Source organism: Argiope bruennichi, chromosome 3, assembly GCF_947563725.1.
Source record: "Argiope bruennichi chromosome 3, qqArgBrue1.1, whole genome shotgun sequence".
Classification (NCBI taxonomy): Eukaryota; Metazoa; Arthropoda; class Arachnida; order Araneae; family Araneidae; genus Argiope; species Argiope bruennichi.
In genome coordinates, this window is record NC_079153.1 from 73,700,558 (window position 1) to 73,724,173 (window position 23,616).

At 28.1% G+C, this 23,616-nt stretch overlaps 1 protein-coding gene across 14 annotated transcripts in view; it reads left to right on the top strand.

The window, feature by feature from the left end:
• LOC129962641 (disks large 1 tumor suppressor protein-like) overlaps positions 1-23,616 on the top strand; it is a 402,450-nt gene that overhangs the window by 283,084 nt on the left and 95,750 nt on the right. For all 14 annotated transcript variants that reach the window (XM_056076505.1, XM_056076514.1, XM_056076510.1 and 11 more), the window contains 2 exons: positions 2,789-2,836; positions 21,302-21,426. In XM_056076505.1, coding sequence (XP_055932480.1) covers positions 2,789-2,836; positions 21,302-21,426 — 173 coding nt within the window. The remainder of the gene's footprint in view (positions 1-2,788; positions 2,837-21,301; positions 21,427-23,616) is intronic.

The window sequence follows — 23,616 nt, forward strand, 5'->3', positions numbered from 1 at the left end:
TGCATTATTATTTAGATACCTTTTGATTCCTTTTTTTTTTCTCAGTGCTCAATCAAAATGCCTGAGATATTTGCGTAAAAAATATTTCAGGCTGTCAACAAATCTGATGATGATACTTCATCATAGATTTTTATATCCGAAACTAAACATCTCATACAACAAGCAAAAGGAGAAATGATGTTGCATGCGAGATTTGTTTTTCCATTTGTTATTGTTGTCATAGGAAGGGTAAAAGAAGAAACAAATGTGGGATATCAAATTGTCGGAAGAAGTTGCAACAAACTTTGCAGATGAAAGCAGAAACTTCAACAAAATATAAAATTAAAAGTGAAAAAGAAACTATGTACATTTTTTAAAGGTTCTTTGGGTGAAATTCTGATGATTGTTCACAAACTGTGTAAATCATCAGAACGTTCTACTATAATCTTTGAACGTTAGAATCGTTTATGCTACTTAAATGATATTTGTTCTTTGAATTTTTCAGAAACTTTGCTATATTTTTAAAGAGAAAAAGTATTTATACAGGGCCTCAAAATTGTGAAGTGTTAAAAATTTTGATTCTTATAGAATCGAACAACATATACGTATTAATATGTATACATTTCTTACAAAAAAAATCGCGAGTTTTTCTGTATCTAAGAATCGGATGGCGCTTCTCAGGCCAAATCGTTTGTTATACAGACCATTTCGCTCTATCGTACTTAAAGTTATCAAATTTAGCAGATTTTTAGAATAAAGATGGCATTGAGTAAGGTTTTAGTAAGAGACTGTGTAAGAGAGTGCTTGCTAGTAAGATTTTTGAAATTTCAATTGGATATTAACTAATTAAATTAAATTCTTATGTTTCTCATGATATATTTGCATAATAAATTTTTACATTATTTTAAAATTCTAAAATTTCTTCTTATTATTAAACTAAGTGCCAATTGAAACATTTACTTAAATTTCAATGATTTTGTAAATTGTTTTTGCGTAATTTTCGGATAATAATCATTTCATCATAATCATCATTTCAATGAAATTCAAACAGTTTTCATTGTTACAAGTATTTATTTTTTGATTTCCTTCTTTTATTTTCAACAATAGAAGAAAGATTATGCTTTTATCTGTGCAATTGTATATGAGAAATTATAAACTGAAACTTCATTACTACGAAAGATAATGTGCAATTAGAAGATGAATCAGCCGGACAGTTGCGTTTTTAACGGTACTTTGATATGATGTGATATAAAGAATTTAACTCTACTAGGAAGGCGTATGTATACTGTTGGTTTCAGAACCCCTATACAAGACATTTTCGACTATTGTATACTTCTATAAGGGGTAATGCGCTAAGGGATTTTATTACGTCTCTTTCTTAATTCCCCGAATTATCTGTGTTCACCTTGTTGCAAAATGCATACATCTCCTCTCTTCATATTTCCTCTAACTCCATTTTTGATGAAATAAACGTCTTCTGACGCATGCGAAAAGCCCAAAGCATTTTCGAATTCGAGAATTAACAGTACAATAAACAGAAAAAAAATGAGATTATTAAAATTAAAAATTTTAATAGCTGTAAAAATTTGATGTTTAAAATTCTTTATTGAGGGAATCATGGAATTATGCATTACTGAATTTAAACATAGTGAATATTTCCCTGAAATTCAATTGGTCGACAGAGACAGCAAAAGAATAATCCAATTTTTCACATTCCTTCTGTTGTCAAAACGAATAATCAAATATCCTTCCTGTTTCTAAAAAATCTGTATTAAATCAAATTTGTAACATTTTAGATAACGAATATTTTTTTTCAATGGATTTTTCTCCAACTGGGAGGCACCTCAAAAATGAGGATGAGAAATTTTCGGTACGGTGGTTGTTATGTTGCTTCTCGCGGCTCTGGTGGGTACAGACAGAGGTGAGTGTTGGCTATCCCCCATCGATGATGGAACCTACTTTCCAAGGGAAGAGTTGCACATTGGTCGGTGATAAGCATTGGGATTCAATCATAGTTCGCAGCAGTTTTGCTGTCTTTGAGGTTTGTTCTTTCAGTTTTATTCGTCTGTCTCAGGGCAAGTCGGAGAAGTTAGTTTGCGATTTCAATGGATTTCGTTCATTAAACTATCAATCACTACTTTCTTTAAGGGCAAATTTTATATATCCTACGACTTGAAGAATGAGACTCTGCATATTTCCTTCTAGATATAAGGCAGATGCTTCATAATGGAAACTGTGAAAAAACTTTTTCAGCAAATTATACAATTTGTATAAAATCATTCTTTTTAGACATCCATCAAAAGCACTGTTTACAAAGCTTCAAATATTTGCACAATTACCAAAATTATGTAGTAAATATTTTCAATAACTTGGATGTTCTGAAAGTGTATTTTACAGTTTGAATAGATAGTTGAATGTTTTGATAAATATTTAATAAAACATATTCAGAATAACTGTTTATGTATAATGCTTGAGCTAGAACTCCCAATTTAAAATAAAACACAAAGTGTTATAAATACTATTTACTTTTTAGAATTGATGAAAAATATCTCAATCTTATTTTCTATTTTTCTTGTACATTTAGGTATTTTCTCTTTATCTGAAATTAAATGCAAGCATTTAAAAAAATGCAGCTTCTCGTCATGACAGCATTATTCTTGGTTCCTATTGTCTTCAACAGTTATGATCAACTTAAGATTCTGAAAATGATTTTACTTGAACGAATTTTCCTGATAATTATTTTGTTGAATTTATTGTATGTATGACTCATTTACTCAAAAAAATTAATTTTTACTTTCTCCTTTTGCAGGCGAATGGCGAAGAAGACTGGGTTTATGAAGAAATCACGTTGGAAAGGGTAAGTCGCAATTACGAATATCTTTTTAATATTTAAAAATAAAATAAACAAACGTCATTTTTGAGAAATGGCAATCTTTGATTACATAAATGAAAGCAGTTAACGGCACAATGCATTAATTCTTGTTATTTGAAAATTTTTATATTATAATTTAATTTGAAACATATTTCTAAATTGGTTTTATTTATTATTAATCAAAAGTGTGACGAATCCATATTCTATTAAAATTCTGTAACAGATGTAACTGCTGATATTATAGAATTCTTTTGTGAACGAATGATACAAATTGGTTATCTCCTAATTTGGTTTCTACTTCCTCAGTTCAATATTCTGTAGAATGTACGTTCAAGAAATGGATCGCTTTTCAAAAACTCATTTGTTCAGATAAATTCACATGCGCAAAATGTAAGGCAAACTGATATTCCAATTAATTAAATTCAGTTTACATTTTATATTTACTCTACAGCTACCTAAATTGTACAGGATGCGTCATGCTCAAAAATTCATAATAAAAGAAGTAATGCTCAGAAAAAAAATTCGTTTTACACGAATTTGATTAGAGACATTGATATTTTTTTGCATGTATAAAACATGATTCCAGATGTAACCGAAAGAGGGCTCTCCGATTGATGTTTTCTGCAAATCAAGCTATAAATCACTTGACTGGAAATGAATTCGTTTTTGGATTCTAGCACTGTGTTATCGTTAATATATCGGGAATTGGAGAATAAACTTTTCCATAAAAATGCTTCCACAATAAGTGCACTAAGAAAATTCCGCATTGAGAAAGGCATACAAAAAAAAATGGACATTGAATGCTCTGTTTCATTGAATGGGATACTGAAGTTAGTATAATGTTTTGAAAAGACGAGTTTGGAGGTTCGTCCTCGAAAATATACGCAGACTCCGTCCATGTTTTAAAAAGTGTCATGGAAAAATTGGCAATTGAAATACCAAAGAGGAATAACAGTGCTCGTGGAGCAAGTAGAATAACGGAGATTCCGTAATCGATGATTCATATGTTCTGCAAGGAATCTTAGATTTATATCCATACTAAATACAGGTACTTCACCAGTTATTATCGGCCGATGCATACGAAAGACAGAACTTTGCTAAAACATAGGCGATAGCATAAATGGAATGTGATTCACAATGATTGTTGAACGTCATGTGGACGGAGGAGGGACACTTTTCTTTGTATGGGAACATCAATATGCAAAATAGTTCTTATCTGAACGATGTCAAATTCTCGTGAGTACTGGACAAAACCATTGCGTTCTCCTTATTTGATTGTTTGGTATGATTTAATTACATGTTTTACTCTGAGCCTTCTCTTTTTTTTTTTTGGCATTAGCCTATATATTGTATTTCTGTAACCTATATAATCACTGCAGAACGGTATGTTACGCCTTTGAGCGCCTAAGTTGTGCCTGCAAGAAAGACATGCGTTACCTGTCGTCATCTTTATGGAAGATAATATCCCGCCCTACTTTGTACATACAGCCAGGACATTCCTGTCGGACACTTTCACTGAAGACCGAGTGATAAATCGGGGTTGTAAGTTGAAGGCTTTCTCGATCACCAGACTTTACCCCGGAAAATTCTTGGCTATGATAATGCTTAATATTTTGTGTGCAACGGGGTTCTTTAGTTATTTTGATGGAACTGAAATACGCCATTCCAAGTACCATATGTGGCATCGGTGTTGACATGCTACACTCATCTGTAATAAATATAGTGACGCGCCTAATACATTTAGATGGGTTGTTAGGGCAAACATCTCTTACTTTAAAATAAATGCACAATGTCATGTTATTACGATTTGTTTATGTTTGCTCAATTTGCATAAAATGTCTCAGTGGGACATGTATACATGGTAAGAAATTCGATGTCTCTGATCATATTCGCACAAATCTAAAAAAAAAATTCTTAGCAGTACTTCTTTTATTATTGAGCTTATGAAGTTTACACGAATTTATGACGTACCCTGAATATATCTGTTGGTCCAGGAAATATTTTGGAAAATACCATGTCAAAGTCATAATATAATGTCATCTTTTTCACAAAATTTTAATCAGATTCTTGAATTCCTGCATTTAAATGCAATCACCACGAATCATAGGTAAATTTTTAAGAGCTCTGGATTCTCTTAGATTGTATTAAGAATCATTATTTTTACTTCTAACTAATCAGCTATTGCTTTGACTAATGCTTTGAAATAAATGGAAATCTTTAACATTTTTAGCAAAGAATTAGGTTACAGATTAGACAACTAGGTAAAATATAATTTCCATTTTTGCTATAGAACTTAACAATAATTTGTGAATACTAAAGCATATTTATAATTAAAATTCTTAATAAATAATTTAATTATTTGCAAATTAGGACTGAGGATGGCCATCATTAAAATGCCAATGTCAGTTAGTAGTAGAATATGAACATAAAATTAGAAACAAGATTGATAAAAGCAAAATTTTGCAAACGAAATAACAAAATTAATACATCTTGAAACATCTTATAACTACATTGCTATTTTCTCATATTTTTTATGCATAAATAAAAATCATTCACAAAATTTTGCTATTCCAATTAACAAATAGCTATTTCTATTTTTTTCTCCTGCCGTAAGGCAAAAATAGCCACAATTTATAAAATTCCTAAAGTAATTTAATCCAAACAATAAAAAAATTATTAGTAATTATGATATTAGTAAAATTATGTAAAGGGTATATCAAAATTAACATATCTTTAAACCTGTAATTACGCTGTTATTTTTTTTAATCTCATATTTTTTATGTGTCGATAAAAAATGCATCTTGTGTTTATCGTTATTCACAAAATTTTGCTTTTCCAGTCTAATAATTAACCTACCGTTAGATAGAAATAGCCACAATTTATAAAACTCCGAAAATAATTTAATCCAAACAATAAAAAAAATTATTACTTTTGAAGGACAGCAAAAAAAAAAAAAAAAAAAAAAAAGCTTTTTCCCTCTCCCAGTTGCCTCTGTCAACGAACGTGACTTATGAGACATTTTTAAATAAAAAAAAAAAGGTTGAGAAGGCGCGAGTCAACATACCTAAGAAACTCGTAGAAAAAGGCAGCAGCTGCCTTTTTTCCACATATCAGGAAAGAGGTTGTTGTTGGAAAGTATTTGTCATTTTTCCTCCCTATGCTATCGGTGGAGGGTAATATTTTAGCTTCAACTGTTTCCCCAAGACCTGACTGCATTTTTTTTATGTATTATCCTCTATCAAGATATTTCTTTAAACATAAATCACAAATACGTGAGCGGACTGAAATTTCAAAGAACTCCTTCTCCCATAATGCAGGATGGAAATAAGTTTATATTATTTGTTCTCCTTTTTCCAAATGAAATTGAATGCTGTGGTATGAAAAGAGAGATTCTCTTTATTCTCTCGTCGTCCCCAGAGAAGATGAAAACTTTTATTTCTAAACAATAGCTTTTTCCGCCTTTAAAAACGTTTGATTTTCCACTCGAGACGCACATGTGATACGGAAAATTTGATTTCTCTTGGATTCTTTTTTTTGGGGGGGGGGGGCTATAACTAGCATGATAGAAGTGTCTTGGAAAGAAAATGTATCGTTTTATTTCAGATTTCTAAAGGGATAGATTGTCTCGTCAAACCTCTAGTCCGAAGTATCATATCATGATGTTTTAGGCTTAATTTATTTTTATCTTATTTTTTACTTTCTCGTGTATGAAGTATATAAAAAGAAAGTATTATAATTGTCGAAAAATTCGAACTTGAGATTTTGATTAATCTCCATGTTTTAGACCTTCCTGAATTCAAAAAAATATCTGTCTGTAAACACGATAACTCAAAAACTATTTCAGCTAGATTAATGAAATTTGATATATAGTCTCATTCGAAATTTGTAGATTTCTATCTGGTTTTATATAGACTATATATGAATTCCGATGTATGGCCATCCAACTATATCTGCACAGCCATCTGAATATTAGTAAATACGATAGTATTAAAAAAAAGAGAGCTAAATGGATAAAATTTAGTTCACAGATTTAGCAGACACACAGACACAGATGATTTAGCAGACACATTTTTACACAGATGTGTATGAAATTTGTACCTAAATCCGTCAAGGGATTGATTGTTTTTCAATTTGTACTTTCAATGGCATGTAAGCGTGGTAGTTCAAAAACGCAATGACTTAAATGTATGAAATTTAATATGGGAGTTTTTGACTATAATTATAATTTTACGTAAAATTGTGGTTTCAATCGGAAAGAAAAAAAAGACCTTCAAAACACATACTGTCTTTGGTACTTATGTATTAACTGCATCCAAGGATTAATCATCAAAAAACATATTCGAATTGGCTTCTGCGTATTCATTGTTCGCTAATGACATACGTTTAATAACACAAAGTACATTCATTAAAGAGTATATGAAAAAGTTTCTGTGAAACCATTCCCACTGTTTGAATTTTTTTACAATAGCAAAGCTAATATATTCAGAAAACAATGTGGATTTAATAACATTCAAATGCGCATGTGTATAAACGCATTTACTAAAACAATTAGAAGTATTGTTATATAAAATATACAATGACAGTTTCCTGAATTTGAGAGTGGTATAAAAATGGATATCCTGCAATAAATAACAAATTTCAACATTTTTAGACGAAATTGGTTTAATATATTGGTTTATTATTAACTAAAAATAATTAAAAATTTGCAAAAACTTACTATCCAAGAAATAACTAGCAGTCTAATTTGGTAGCTTTAAATTCAACGATCTGTTCACTAAAGCATTATACACAATTTTTAGGCATTCATGTCGCATGACATAACTTACACATTGTATGGAAGGCTGTAAAAAAGAATCATGTTAAAATGTTTAATCTCTATCAATTATTAGTGTCCAAATTGACACATTGCGGTGTGTTGACCGCAGTACCTAGTAATAAATTTAAAAATATTTCGAGTATACTTCGAAAAGTAAGGGTACATATATTAGAGAATTTATAATTTTGGTTAAATTTAATTTTTAAAAAATGAAACTTTTTACTTCATAACTTTTTAAAAATATTATTACACGACAACTTTCTTGTTTGATACTAGGACAAATTAACTTTCTAAACATGCTAATTTTGTTGAAGTACAATATTTTATGTACCGTTTAGTGTTTGATGACATTATAAGATACGGTTTCTTAAAAATCAATCTTATTAACCACCTTAAGATTAGTGATTACAATTCAGAAAATATTATTTTACATTAATTAAAATTACTTTATTCTAAAAACTATAACAAAACTGTCCTTTAGCGCAGAATTATTTTTAAAAATTCTGCAGTTTGGCATGCAACCTCATTTTCAAGGCCTCCTTGACGATAATGCTATGGTAATATGTCATAATTAATAAAACCTTGAAAATATTTTTCAAATATTCTGTACAAATGAATTTGAATACTTACGGCAATTTTTAATAATTTTCTTCCTTAGAAACCCGAATAATCCATAAAAAAACATTAAGCTATTTATGAACCATATCTGATAAAAATACTCATAAATTACTGATATCGGAAATGATTTTTATCCGAAGAAAATAGAAAAGTTACAAAAAAAAAATCGATCTTCATTCTTTAGATGTTGTCTCAATGAATGAACGAACGTGACCGACAAACCTTTTTCAGATAGAAGATGAAAAATGTTTTGAGAGAGCAGTTGACTGAACCAAAGAAAAAGTCTCAAAGAAAAGTAAAAAATCAAAGGGCTTCTGCTTTTATCACATTTGGGGAAATAGACAATTATTGGAAAGGATTTGCCATTTTCTCTCCCTATGTTATTAGTAAAAGATAATATTTTAGTTTCAACAGTTTGTTAGCAGAGTCCTTTTAGATTTTCTCGCTTTATATCCAATCTATAAATCTTTTCAGAAATATATCTCAGTGATTGAGGAGAAATGTTAATAATTATTCTTTATATCTTAGAATATTTTTATTCTATTTGTTTATCCTTTTTTGGCAATGGTAATCGATTTCATATAGAAAAGAGATTATTTTTTGGGAAAAAAGTTGATTTTTCACTTTCAAGCTGTCATTTTAAAAAAATCTGGTTAAACATAAGATGTCTAGATGATGATCGAAAAATTTTATGTCTTATTAGTTATAGTGCGTGACGAAGTTTTGTTTTAGGGTAAAAATGCATTATTTTTCTTTGTATTTTTACATAATGAAATAACACAATGAAAATGAGTAGAAATGAAACGTAGAGATAAAATGGATAATTTTGAAATTTACCATTACAAACATTATGCGGCTTTATCTGATGAATAAATGTTTTAGATTGCAGTATTCTTAATTTTTCTTTTTCATGATCGTTGAAAAGAATGAAAAGAACATTTTCTTTAAAGTATGTGTTTCTGTGTTTAATACATTTTTATGAAAAGCATGCTACTTTTCATGAATTAACTTTTTATAGAGATTACAAAATAAAATTCACAATTTAAGCTGTTTTTTATCAAAGCTTTTATCAAAACATATTATGACATACGCTTTGTGTTAAGAATTCAGTTAACCACGTGATCTTCCTGTGCGGAGCTAGTAAGAGAATATTTTAGAATGAAATTACGATGAGCTATAAATTAAGATAAAGTTTTGAAAATTAATTTGGATTAAATTAAGAGTTTAAAATATCATTATATATATATATACACAAAATTCCATTAAGCATTTCCCTTAAATAAACACTTATGGAAACAACTTCATTGGGTATATATTAGATGCTCCTCTGGTATTCACCCTAAAGCGGGAAGGTTCGTTCCAGAATTTTGCTGACATCTTTCATGTAAACAAGATTTTTGCCCTATTATTAATAAAAAAAATATAAATACGTTGCAATTTGAACATGACATAGGTTGAAATGGATGAAAGCTTGAAAGATGAAGCTGGGCATATTGATTACAATTAAACAGGTTGAAAAATGGAAATAGACTACATCAATAAAAAAAAATGTTATTATGCATTACTCCTCATTATTTGTCAATACAGAATATATTTTTTATATTCTTTTTTTATTTTTTACATTTTCTTATGATGTAATTTTTTTTATTTCTTTACTAATTTACACTAATTTAAAAAATATGTATTAATAACAAAGCGAACAAGTGTCTGTCTATCGATGCTCTGTAGGATAAACCATTTGATCTAGAATTACTATTTAATCTCCCATCTTCCAATTATAATTCGAAAAGTGGAAATACAACTTGTTCAAAATGTTAATGTCGTTGACCGATGCAATATCTGGGAGAGGGAAGAAAGTTTTTTATACCTTTTTAACCTTATTTTTTATACCTTATAAAAATTAAAGAGAATTTAAATTTTTTTGCAAATAACTTTCACAAAATATTATCGCACGAAAATCTTTTTACAATATATCAAAATGCAAGCAAAATAATAATAATACCAGTTTAATCGACATCCATTTTTTTTATGGAAAAGACTTTATTATAAGACCTATATATTTTTTATTTTTGCTCTCGTATAAAATTTTTAAAGGTCGTATACTAATTGAAATTTTTTTCCAAATAAGATTGTTTTCAATTTTGTCGTTTGATAAAAAATAGTCCCCAGTTATATACATAGGGACATATATTTTTCCAAATAAAGATTGGTAAAGAGTTTTGAAAGGTATAAAAAAACTTCTTTCCTCTCCCAGGTGTTGCATCTGTCAACGAACGTGACTTAGGAACCTTTCTTAGGGAAAAGAAAAAAACAGGCAGGAGAATCAAGTCAACGAAGCCAAAGAAAGTCTTAGGAAATGGCAACCCTTTTTTTTCAGAAAAGAGGCTGTTGTTCAAAGGGATTTATCATTTTCCCTCCCAATATTATTGCCGAATAGCAATACTTTAGTTTGGACTGTTTACTCAAAGGACCTGATTTCGTTTTTCTCTTATTGTTTTCAATCTATATATTTTCTGAAAGGTATCTCACATGTACGTGAGATAGCTAAAATTCAAAGGCGTATTTTTCTCTTAAACCGAGGGCATAATTTTATTTTATTTCTTCATTTTTTTTTTCGGCAAGAAAGCGACGGCTTTCGTGTGGATAAGCTCTCTTAGCTCTCGTCATCCTAAGAGAAGATGAAAAAAATTTGCCTTTAAACGAATTGCTTTCTCCGCTTTAAAAATATTTTATTTTCTACTTGAAACGCAGATGGGAATCGGAAAATTTGATTTATCGTGCTATTCTAGATTTCTAGTGTACAACTGGTTTTATAAAAATTTTTTGAGTGAAGTATATATCGGTTCTTCCCGCATTTTTGAAAGATTAAAATACTTTTGATTTATCAGGAATGAAACTCGGGACGAATACATTTTATTTCATGAATGAATGAATTATTTTAAAAATTAACCATCAAATTAAATTGAAGGGAATAAAATATTTTTTTATCAAGCATGATAAGCAGCTTTATACTGTAGAATTCATTTATTGACAAAATTGAGCATGGAGATTGTTATGGTATCAATTGACTAATATAATCAAGTTTAAGAAAATAATTTATAGAATTATGCATTTTAAAGAATACCAAAAATTGGCAAATATATATGAATTAAAATTTGACGCATTTTATAGAATGGCAAATGGAAAACCGACAAAACATGAAATATAACTCCGATTCGTTTCGAATTTCAAAATAAAATTAAGTATAATCCAAATTAAATTACTTGGGTGCAACAAGTAAGCTCATGTTTTACTATATATAATAAGAAAGGTATAAAATTCTATTTTGTACAGTTTAATTTTTTTAAGTATTTTTGAATAAACTTTTTTTAATGCAACTCTTATTTTTTTCTAAATAACTTTTGTATTTTTAAGAAATGAACATCTTTTAATTGATTTATATATATTACACAAATAATATTTGTCATCTTATTGAGAGAATAGGCATTATATTCAATGTTTATTGAAAGCATTTAATAATTCTCATATGCCAGGCATTCTGTAAAATTAGATGTTTTATAAATTACCAGAATTTTGTACATTGCCGGTAACAAATATTAAAATTTCTTACAATAACTAATCAATTTCATATAATTTATTTCACACATTACGATTAAATAACTTTTCTTTGTTATTTCTACACTCTAAGGTTCACCATCAATTTATTATTTGAGGTAAGAAATATTAATATATTTATTTCACAGAAAAAAAATGAACTAACTTCAAGAATAAAACCTTTTTTCAATAAAAAATGATAGGCAGCAGATTCAGAGCTATATTGTAGGATTCAGCTATCGACTTGAGTATAAATACTGTCATTTGGTTCAACGCAACGAAACTCGCCAAAAATTATATTAATATTATCATTTATAAATAGGACTCGAAGCAAATGTTACATAATGGGAAAAAAATAAAAACCAATCAATGTCATTGTCTTGACAGCGACTTCATTTTAATCACAATAGAATGCATTTCACATCACTTCATCATTCCGCTGTCACATTTTGAAACTTCTCTTAAAAAAAAATACCCTGAAACATTTTCCGTTATTTCACTCTTATTTTTGGGGATAATTTTTTTTCCTTGTGGTTCCTATATTCTGAAGCTGTCTCAATTATTTCCTGTAAGAATTGTTAATATATTTCTTTTCAAGTTTTTATTCAAATTAAACCAATTGAAAATAATTTCGTTGAACGAACTCCATACAATACAATGCGATTAATGCATTATATCATTATAAGATAAAACAGTCTTTGGATTTTTTTTTATTTCTCATTTCGATTAACTTTGTGCTTCTTAAGAATTCATATTCGAAACTGTAAGGTAATTTCAAGCGTTTGCACTGCCTTTGTTGAATTCTTGCATGTTAGGATTTCAATAATAAAAGTAAAAAAGCTATTAAAAACACACTTTTGTAAATGATAAGAAATTTTTAAAAATATTTAGAAGAAAAATTTAGCAGAAATAGAAAAAAATTCAAATTAACGTCATAAGAATAATGTTTTGATACACATTCTCTAAGTAAATTGGAATTTTCATCATATTTAATACATATTTTTAAAACTTGCTGAATATTTAAGAATTTTTTACTCTGTGCTTATTGTAGCTCAGTTTTCCTTATTGTATTTTTTCAATCCTTCATTTTGAATCCTTCATAATGAATGAAAAATTAATTTCTAAATTTCAGTGCATCAATAAAACTGGTTTTTTAAAAGTAGTTTATTTTTTAAATATGCTTTGATTTTTAGTCTTTAATATATTTTATAATTCATTATTAGAAATATTTCAAACATTTGTATTTAATTTCCTTTCTAATTTCTGGTAAGATGATACCTTTCTACATAAAATAATCAAATACATTTGATTGATTGCCGATATTTCTTTTCTAAAAATATTAAGTGTTATCCGATATATATCCAGCATTTCTCAAGGTGAAAGTATTTTCAAGTTTTTTTTAATAATAAAAATCAACTACTTAATTAATAGCCACAATATATGCATAATGATATCTTTTAATCGAATTGAAATCTTAATTAATTTCTTATCTTAATTTAACTATATTAATTGTATTCTAAAATGGTCTCTTATTTCCTGATACAATTCCACCTTTTTGATTCAATTAATGCTACACGCGCTTTATAAAAATGCTTACTTTTGCAAGTTCTCACGTTCCGAGTGAAGGGATAAAAAAATCCTTAATGCTTATCACATTCTCTTAAACATACCTAAATCGACACGTGTCAAAGAAATCCCAATCAGAATTTCTTAGTATAAAATCAGTGAGAGAAAAATTTTGATCGCTTTTTGCCCTTGTTTCGCTATGCAGACAAACGTGTTTCTTATCCTTTATTCTTTGTACATAATATACCTCAAGGGATGGAATAAATACTTTAAAAATTCTGAAGTGTCTTCTCTTCGGCCACCCTTTTGCTAATTATATATATATATATATATATATATATATATATATATATATATATATATATATAAAATTCGTCTGCAACTTTATTTTTATTAAAATGAGCACTACTAGCTACAATATCCTCCTAGATATAAAATCCTTTGAGCTATTGCTCCAAAGCATTTTGTATCTAAAAGTTTCTTGAAGAATCACTGACTATAAAAAATGGTATTGAAAAAAAACGGAAAATATTTGTTTCACAAGTTATTCATCATTTTTAAAGAATGAAATAAAGTTCGATTAAATATTAAGAGAGGCAATTTAAATATTGATTCACAATTTGGTGTATGAAGGCAACTGTTTCCAACAGTGAATTTCAATTTTTGTCGACCATTAAAAGCAACTGACATAATAAATCTGAATAAATAACAGGAAACGTAAAAATAATTTTCAAATTAGAGGAAACATTTTTAATATCGATAAATTAAAATAAATCTTACTTAAATATCTCTTTACTATATTTAGGTTACTTTAAACATATTTAACTAAAGAAATGTTGGATGCCTTCAAATTATTGGTTTTTCGCCGGACTGTGCATGCACAAGGAAATGCAGTTTTCAATTAATAAGAAATTTTCCTTCTTATGTTTTGGATAACTTTCACTAAAACCTTCCAAAAGTTTCACAGTATTTGTTTACAAATTGTATGTAAAGCCTAAAAATTTCTCTTTTGTTTATATCAATCATAGTGCCAAAACAAAACTCAGCATTGTATTTTGAAACATATGAAAGCATTGTTTTCTTTAAATAATATAATTGGTACTAAAATTTTCAGAAAATAATTTTTTAATTAAGATCTGTTTTAATTCAATACGATGCATTAGTCCAAAGTAATCTGCAACTTTAACTGCAATAATATATATAGTATATACAACTTTAATTACAGCTGTAATTAACATAGTAATGTAAATAGTACTCCTTTATCCATACTTCCCGTAAATCATACGGGCATCGAATTATCATTTCTTCATCTGAAATTGCAATTAAGGCATTCAAAAACGTTCTGCTAACACCTTGAATATTTTATGGATCCATAGATGAGTTAATAAAACAATATTTTCCTGAAACAAGTGTCATCTAATTAGATAGCTTAGAAAAATAAAAGGTTAAGTAATTAATGATGTACTTATTTTAGTCAGATATTATTAAATTATATAATTTATAAATTATTAAAAATAAAACTCTACATTGTAAAACCAATTTCCATAAATTAAATTGTTTCATGTCAAATAATTTCTTAGAAATCCGAATATCACTAGATCCTATCATCTAACAGGGAAAAAAAGCCTCTATTTGTAAGTATCGTAAAATATTTTTATACTGATAAAGGAAAGAAATCTTTCAAGGACAACAAGAAAAATCAACTTCCTTCGCTCAGGTGCTGCTTTTTATCGAACAAATAAGCGATACATCGGCAAGCGGAAGAAAACAGTTTTGGGAGATAAAAGTCAGCAAACTCAAGAAGCCCCACCCCCCTTCCAAAAAAAAAGTCAACTCCAACTTTTCTCACATTTGACGAAAGAGGTAGTACTTGGAAAGGATTTGCCATTTTTCTATCCGACATTATTGGTAAAAAGTAATATTTCAGTTTCGACTGTTTGCCCGTAGGCTATGGCTCAGTTTCTCGTGCATTGTATCCTACTTTTATATTTCTTGAAAAATATCTGACACTATACATGAGCGAGCTGAAATGTCAAAGTTACTTCCTTCGTTTAATGTGAAGAATAATATTTTATTTGTTCATCGTTTTGTGTAAGAAAGTGGGCACTTTCGCATAGAGGGGAGGGAGATTCCAATTTCTTTCTCTTCGTCCAACGAGAAGAAATTATTATATTTTAAGCGGATTACTTTTTCATATTTAAAAATATTTTATTTTAAATCGAACATTCAGATGCGATTTCGAACATTTGATTTCGTTCAATGTTTTTGATTTTAGTATGTATATAACTAACTTATTTGGTAAAAAATATTTCGTTAAGAAAATGCATTTCTAAAAGTTAAAACGATTCTTTTTCAATACTAGTCGCTTCAGACGACCAGCTGATTTGCCGGAAACATTGGTTATATTTGATTTTAGATAATTCAATTAAATTTTATTTTATGTTCATGATTTTTCTAAACTGTCTAACATTAAAATTGTTATTTTAATTGTCTTAAGTTCTGTTTATTGTGTACATAAACCTTCCAAATCGAAACAATAGCATAACATCAAAGCGTTATTAAGAACGTAAATATCCAGTTAATCTAAACTTCGCAGTATTGTAATTTCGCAATATTTATTTTTCATAAATACATCATAGATATTAAAAAGAATCCTTCTTTAGCTTTTAGAAATGGAAGAAAATTCTGCTATCAAATATTTGATGAAACAATGAAAACGATTTCGATTTAAGGGCAATAATGTAATCAATATTTAGAAATTAGGTTAAAAAAAATCTTAAAAAATTGATAAAATTCCAGAAATGTTTCCACGCCTTTCAAATTTCAAAATTTTCAAGTAATTGTTTAAATTTTGAAGCAGTGTAAAAATAATTTTGGACGGAAATATTTTCGAAAGTTATCGCGAAGAAACACTAAAAATTAATCTTATAATTAAAATTTCAACTCATTCTTAGGTATGGGTGTGTGGGTGCCAAATTTGGTCAAGTGGCCTCGCCTGTAAAGCGCTAAAACACACTCACGCACACATTCATTTTTTTATTAGTAGAGATAGAGACGAATGAAATTCATGGTTAATAACTTTGAAATTCGTTATATTATCATCTACTATCTCATTAAATTAAATTCTTAATTAGATATTTTTTTTAAATATTCAAACATTTTTCTCTTTCACATATTCTTTGGAATATTGCCTGTTTTCACTAATTCTGATAGTTTCAAGTTTTGCAAGAATTCTACATTAAAAGCCTTGGCCTACATTTATGATCCATTGTGGTTTTGATATTTGTTTCTCAGAAGCATTAAATTCTGAACTCTTTTTGTTCAGAATTTTATTAATTAATTAATTATAAACATTGTTTAGATTGAATGAATTTATCTTTAACGTCAACTATTATCAGTAGGTCAACGTTAAATTTTATCAATTAGTTGCTACAAAGCTTTCTATGAATAAAAAATTAAACATATAAACCAGCGATTCAAGAAAACTGTCTTATTATTGACACTTTTTCAGATTAATTTTGTTCAATGGGTAAATTGCCAAACGGCAGGACAAATAATTCCGAGTAAACTTGATTGCGAAACCATTATTTGTAAATTGTAAAATATATTATTATAGTTGCTTCCAAATATACATAAAACTTGTAATAGAAATAATCCCGCTTCCATATAGATTTATTTCTTTTTTTTAAAATCGTTCAGGAGAAGAATTCAAATACAGTACAAACTTTTTATATCAAAATTAAAAATTCCTGCAAAAATTCTATGCATAGTAATTTCGATATGCAGAATGAAAAAACTTCCTTTTCTTACTGAAAATAATTAAGAATAGTTAAATTCACAATGTTAAACAAAATTTATGAAGAAGAAACAGATTAGTTTTAAGAAAAAATATACTGCCATAGAAATTTATTTTTAAAAATTAAAATTTACAAATTTATCTATATAGTATTAATAATTACTTTTGTATGTATAAAAGAAAACATTATCTTTTAAAATAAAAAAAAATCTAATCTATTACCGAAATCATTAAAAAATAAATTTACTTTCATTCATAAAGATAAAAATTTCTAATTGGAAATGTATGACAAAACTCGATGTCAACTAGGTACATTTTCATTATTTTCTTCTAGATGGTTTTTCAATTAAACTTTGGTCCCTTGTTTTAATTGCAAACATTAACTGATTTTTATGCCAGTGTTTATTATCGGTATTAAATTAATACTTATTCTTCCATTATTTCTACCTTCACATTAAATAATTTTGTTCAATATTTTGAAATTTTATTCGACATACAAAAACTGTTTTTCTTTAGTTATATATATTGTTAGTTCAATAACGATACGTGGAAGTTCATAAAAGGAAGGGAATAGGTCATCAATCCATTACGCGGTCCTTTTGTCTGATTAAAATAGCCACATCGGAAATATCTTTCACTGTAGGGCGTTTTGAAAAACAAGTTTCAATTCCCCGCTGCTGCTTCTGTCTACAGACGTGACTTACAAACCTTTTCAGGGGATACCAAAAGATGCCGGTTGGTGAAACGAGAATCCACATATCCAAAGAAACTGGAAGAAGGCATCTCTCGTTTTGTCTGCATTTGAAAGAAGACGCTGTTCATCGAACGTATTTCTCTTATTTCCTTCTGATGTTTGTAGTAGAAAGAAGTTTCGAACGTTTACCTGAAAGATCTGGTTTCGCTTTTCTATTTTTGTTCCTCGTCTATATATTTCTTTTAACATATTTCACGGATATGAAAGCTAGTCAGCATTTCAAAGATATTTTTTTCCCTTACACGCAGGAAGATGATTTTGTTTTATTTGTTTATATGTTTCCCGAGCGAAAGTTTGAAAAGAAGGTAGATTCTTTTTGCTTTCTACTCTCGTAGTCTCGTGAGAAGATGAACATGTTTTGCTTTTTTAACAGATTACTCTCTCCGCTTTAAAAGTATTTTATTTTATGCATGATATTAAAATGTGAACATGAATATTTGGTGTTTTTGATTTTCGGTATTTAACTGGGCTGTAAAATTCTTTTAAAAAAAATATGTAGATCGCCTTTTGTACACATCTTGTTCGCCAAGGATATTGGTTATGTTTTAATTCCAGTTAAATCGTTTGATATATTTTCATGATCATGACTCCGTCAAATTTCCATACATTTCCAATCTAGATATCCCATGATATCATCGCACTATTAAAAGGAGAATTTACGGTTTATCTACTAAATTCCGTAGGATTGTAACTTTATTATTTTATTCATCTTGTAAACTACACAGATACTAAACAGGATCCTTTCAACAATGGCAGAAAAACACGTAATTAAATATTTAATGAAACAATGAAAATGATTTGCATTTCATGGGTACAATTTTAATCTGTTGATGAAATTAGACATTTATATTTTAAAAATCGCCAAAATTTAGAAAAAAATCACACATTATTAAATTGGTAACATTAAAAAGACATTTTTTTTAAAGTTTTGAAGTGTTTCAAAATTTATTATTTTTATACAGTAATATTTTCGAATGTTATCGCGGGAAAACGATAAATTTCAGCTTAATTAATTGAATTTCCAATGAATTGTAAACCATATATGGTTATCACTAAATTGTTATGGTTATAACAAAGAAAACCTTAAGTATTTTTTTTTCAATTCGTTAAATATTTTTTAAATTATTTTTCAAAATAATTATTTGAATTAAAAAAACGTTGCTTTTAATAATGATGAACCATTTGGAGGGATGAAGAACTTTATTATTTGAGATATATATTAAAGAACTCTAACTTACAATTTAAAATAATTTTTTCAAGTCACCAAATATGATATTAAAAAAACAGAATTTAACAATTTATCGATTTATTAATTATAAATAAATATAAAAAATGTTTTTAAAATAAGGAAAGAACTTCTTTCTAAAATGTAACTATTAAATTTGAGACAGATGCCTTTTGAATCTATGAATTTAACGATAGTGGTTATTTTAACAAGATAAATTTTTAGATATTCTAGAATATATTTAAAAAATATGCTGATGAATAATCTATGAAATGTAATATTAAAATATTATCAAAATAAAACTGATAAAAATGTAAATTTATTATTGTTTCAAATAAATATCTAGACTTATTTGAAAATATTGGCTAGGCTATAGATTTCACTTTAGCAAAGACGCCTATTAAAATAATTGAATTTAAAAAAATACAACAAAAATTATTTATTTGGAAAGAGTATTCATTTAAAAAAAATTAAAACAAAAAGTAATACAGGAAATTTTGAATTAATGAAGAGACATGTTTGGTATCAAATTCTTTTAGTCTGCATTAACAAAAGATATTGTTGATTTAAAAACCGATTCACTTATAATTAAAAAATACTTAATAAAGGAGATTTTTGTTTGTGTATTACAAGAATCAGTTCATCATATCTTATCCAATTAACAGTGATTCAAAATGCCTTAGTTTCAAAAATAAAAATATAGTCCATGAAAAAAAAAATTTATAACGATTAAATTTTACTTTAAATGCATTTTAGAGTAACTCTGAATTATCTGTTTTAAATAGCTTTTAGAGTAACTCAGAACTATCTGTTTTAAGTAGTTTTTATAATAAAATCTTAATAAAAAATTTTTTGGAAATTTAAAGAGTTTTTAATTAACAACAAAGTACATCATACATTAATTCTGATGCGTGTATATTTAGTGAAGATAACAGACAATGTATTAATATTTTTTTCAGAAAAAATAATTGTAATGTAGAAATTAAAAAATGGTTTGACATTTTTTGAATATCTGTAAAAATATAGATATCAAAATTAAAGAAATCTAAGATTAGAGATTGCATTATTATTAAATTACAAATGAATGATGAAAATTAGTTTTATCTGTAAAAAAAAACAAATCAAAACTTTTTAAAAATGCTATTTAACACATTAATAAAGGCAATTATACTTTCCATTTGAAAATAAAAATAATAAATATTATGATTGCAAACTGATTGAAAAATATTATTAAAGACTGTTTACTTATTTCTTAAATTATTGTTTCTTTGCAATGTTTTAATAATAATTTTCGTTTTTAGTTTTCTTTTTTTAAATAAAATTTAAAAGTAAAAAAATGAAATATTAATATTTTATCCTTTTCGACTCAGATATTAAACTTTTTTAATAAAATAGAAAATGGCAACATAAAGGTATAAGACTTATGCGATAAGTTTTAACATTTTTTATTCTTTTGAATTTTTTAAATAAAATTTTTAAGAGGAAATATTTATACCTTTAATACAAAAGACTCTCACCTCAAGATTTTAACAATTTTTTAATCATTTTTTGAAGATTTTTTTATTTAAAATATTTTCTTCTGTATTTGGAGGAAAAAGTGCATTAGAACGGGTATATTATATAATTACATTTACAATTTTTACTATCACTTGATGTTGTAGACAGTTGTTTTTCTTGTGAACATAATACATGATGCGAAAAAAAATTTGTAGGGGGGTGGAATAAAAGATAAAGATAGGAAATTAGCATTATGAAGAATTGCTTTTTAAAGTATGTATAGCAAAAAGTGCTACGCAGAGAATGCAGGGAATGATGGAATCAAACCAAACGAAGACGAGACTGATGAAGCTACCCTAAAATAATATTTTAATACATTTTTTCAGAAAGAAAGCTCCAAATTGTTTTTTATAATGTTACTACGGATGCCAGAAGAGATTTCTTTTATAACAAAAAAAAATTACAATTCCATATAGAATTTCCTTTTGCTTGGAATTAATATTTTATATTGTAATGGGAAATATTGAATATAAATATATAATAAAATTTACAAGTATCATTTTGTCTTTTTTTCTCTTTTGCAGAGTGGCACGGGCCTGGGTTTCAGCATCGCCGGCGGTGTGGACAACCCTCACATCGGAGACGATCCCAGCATCTACATCACTAAGCTGATAGCAGGAGGAGCGGCCGCCGCAGATGGCAGGCTGCAGTGAGTATACCACTTCCATTTTGGTTCAAGTTACAATTCGTAATAGTTGAATGGAGACTAGTTAAATATTTACTGACATATTTTATTTCAATACATTTTTCATAAAGGCTATATAGAATCTCCAGATTCCCCATATTATTTATGAGGGGATGTATCGAACATTGATATGAACTATATTCACATAGGGAAGCATAAATAGAAATGGAAGATACGCAAAGATAAAAGGAAGCACAGTGCAAAATGCAATGTATAGAGCTTTACTATCCTAAAAGTACTAGAATTGATATACTCAATATGTGGCTTCATAAAAAAAAATTTCAAATGTTTGGTTTATGTGTAATGGTGTATGTCTGGCATCCATTGCTGTATGGGTTGCTAATCATTTTGAAAGATACCAGGAGTGTCCTTATCGTCAATGGCAATGATAAATTTTAGTGCAGTATCCATGTTGCATGCAACAGATATTTCATGCTTAATTATCTTCTAGCATGAGGAGAAATCGATTTTAGAGAAACTTATGCATACTAGCCTAAGGAAAGCATAAATAATAGCAATTTTAGTTCGTATTTTCATCTGTGAAATAAATTCTCATCGTTGTTATTTGCCTTACTTCTAATAGGCAGTTTAAAAATTTTGTAACATTCTGTATATTTATTTGTAATTTGATTCTGATAAATGTACTAAGTGAAACTTGAAATTTCTTTTAAATATAAACCTTGTTTTTATTGTTTTAATTTTACTAAAAATCCATTAATCCATTAAATTTTAAAACTTGAAGATAATTTCAGATGTGTTTTTTTTTTCCTTTTTGTCTTTTGATATTCCTGATTCTTCCAAAATTTGATCAACGATCCCCCCTTCATCGCTAAATTTCCCCCTTTTTAATTGGTAAATAGAAAGGCACAATTAGTGACTCTTTAAAAAAACTCATTCTCTTTCAGAAAAGCTATAAATCCTTCATATTTGCATAATTGTAAAAGGTTTCCTGAATATAAAGTTGAATTTTTTCGAACCTGAAGTAATCTGAACACAATAAAAAAAGTTTAAAACGTATTTACTAAATAACTTGGGAAAGGAATAAGCTGACTTTATTTGTGGGAAATGAAGTCATATTTTTTTCTTTTGACGTCAATTCAAAGAGATTTTGTAAAACTTATAAACTCTTTTTTTCTCAGTTCAAAGACTTGTCTGAAATTTTTTGAAGTAAGCTTGCATATGACAGCAAATATTGCTGCAACACTATGAATAAATCTTCTCTTATACAGATCTTCATTCATTTGCTTTCCATCCTTTAACCCACCATTGTTACAAAAAAAAATCCAAGAAAAAGTTTTGTGCTGGCTCGTTCAATCTATTCTATCAACGATCAAAGAAAAATATCGTGTAAGATTTTTTCTCAATAGAGCGAAAAGAATAGTTTTCGACATTTTGTGCCGGTTTTTGTCGTTTACCCATCGTTACGGTTTCCGTTATCGCACCGTCAAAAAATATTAAAAATCGTTGAGTGTGAAGAAAAAAACTGTCCTCTCAGTATTTTTGCGAGTCGATGGCGCTCAATAACCATGCTGGATAACTTCTGAAAAGAAAAAGAAATTCTTCAATAAAAGAAAAAAGGCAGAAGGCAAAGAAAGAGAGAGAAAAAAATAAAATTTCCAGAAAACTTTTTTAAACGCTTCAACCTCAATCTTTTTGTTCGAGGCTAGATTCCCTCAACACATTATCTTCGTGAATTTAAGTGGTCCTTCCAAAAACAGAACCTCGGAGAACAAAGGCAAGTGCTGAAAGGGAAAATGAGAGAAAAAAAAATGAAGGATAAAAAACGGTTTCCAGGAGATTTATGAAGCCAGAAAAGTGCTGCTTTAAAAACCGATGAAGTCATTGGAAACTACGGATCATCACCTCTGGCGATGACCCATCTGCCTGCTGCTGCTCGTTTCCGGATTGAATCCTTCTCAGATTCATGGAGTGGAATGAAAAATGTGCCCCTCTCTATTCTTCTCCGTTTTTGAGATAATTTAATTCGATCCCATTAGAAAACGATTCGACGGTTCACTAAGTGGACTCAATAATGTATGAAAGCAATCCTTCTCGCCAAACAAAGAAAGTTATTTAAGATTTCATAGTTTCATTCGCCGGAAAAATTATTCCGCTGATTGTCTGGTTTTGCAGAAAAGGCTGTTTGAAGAAAAC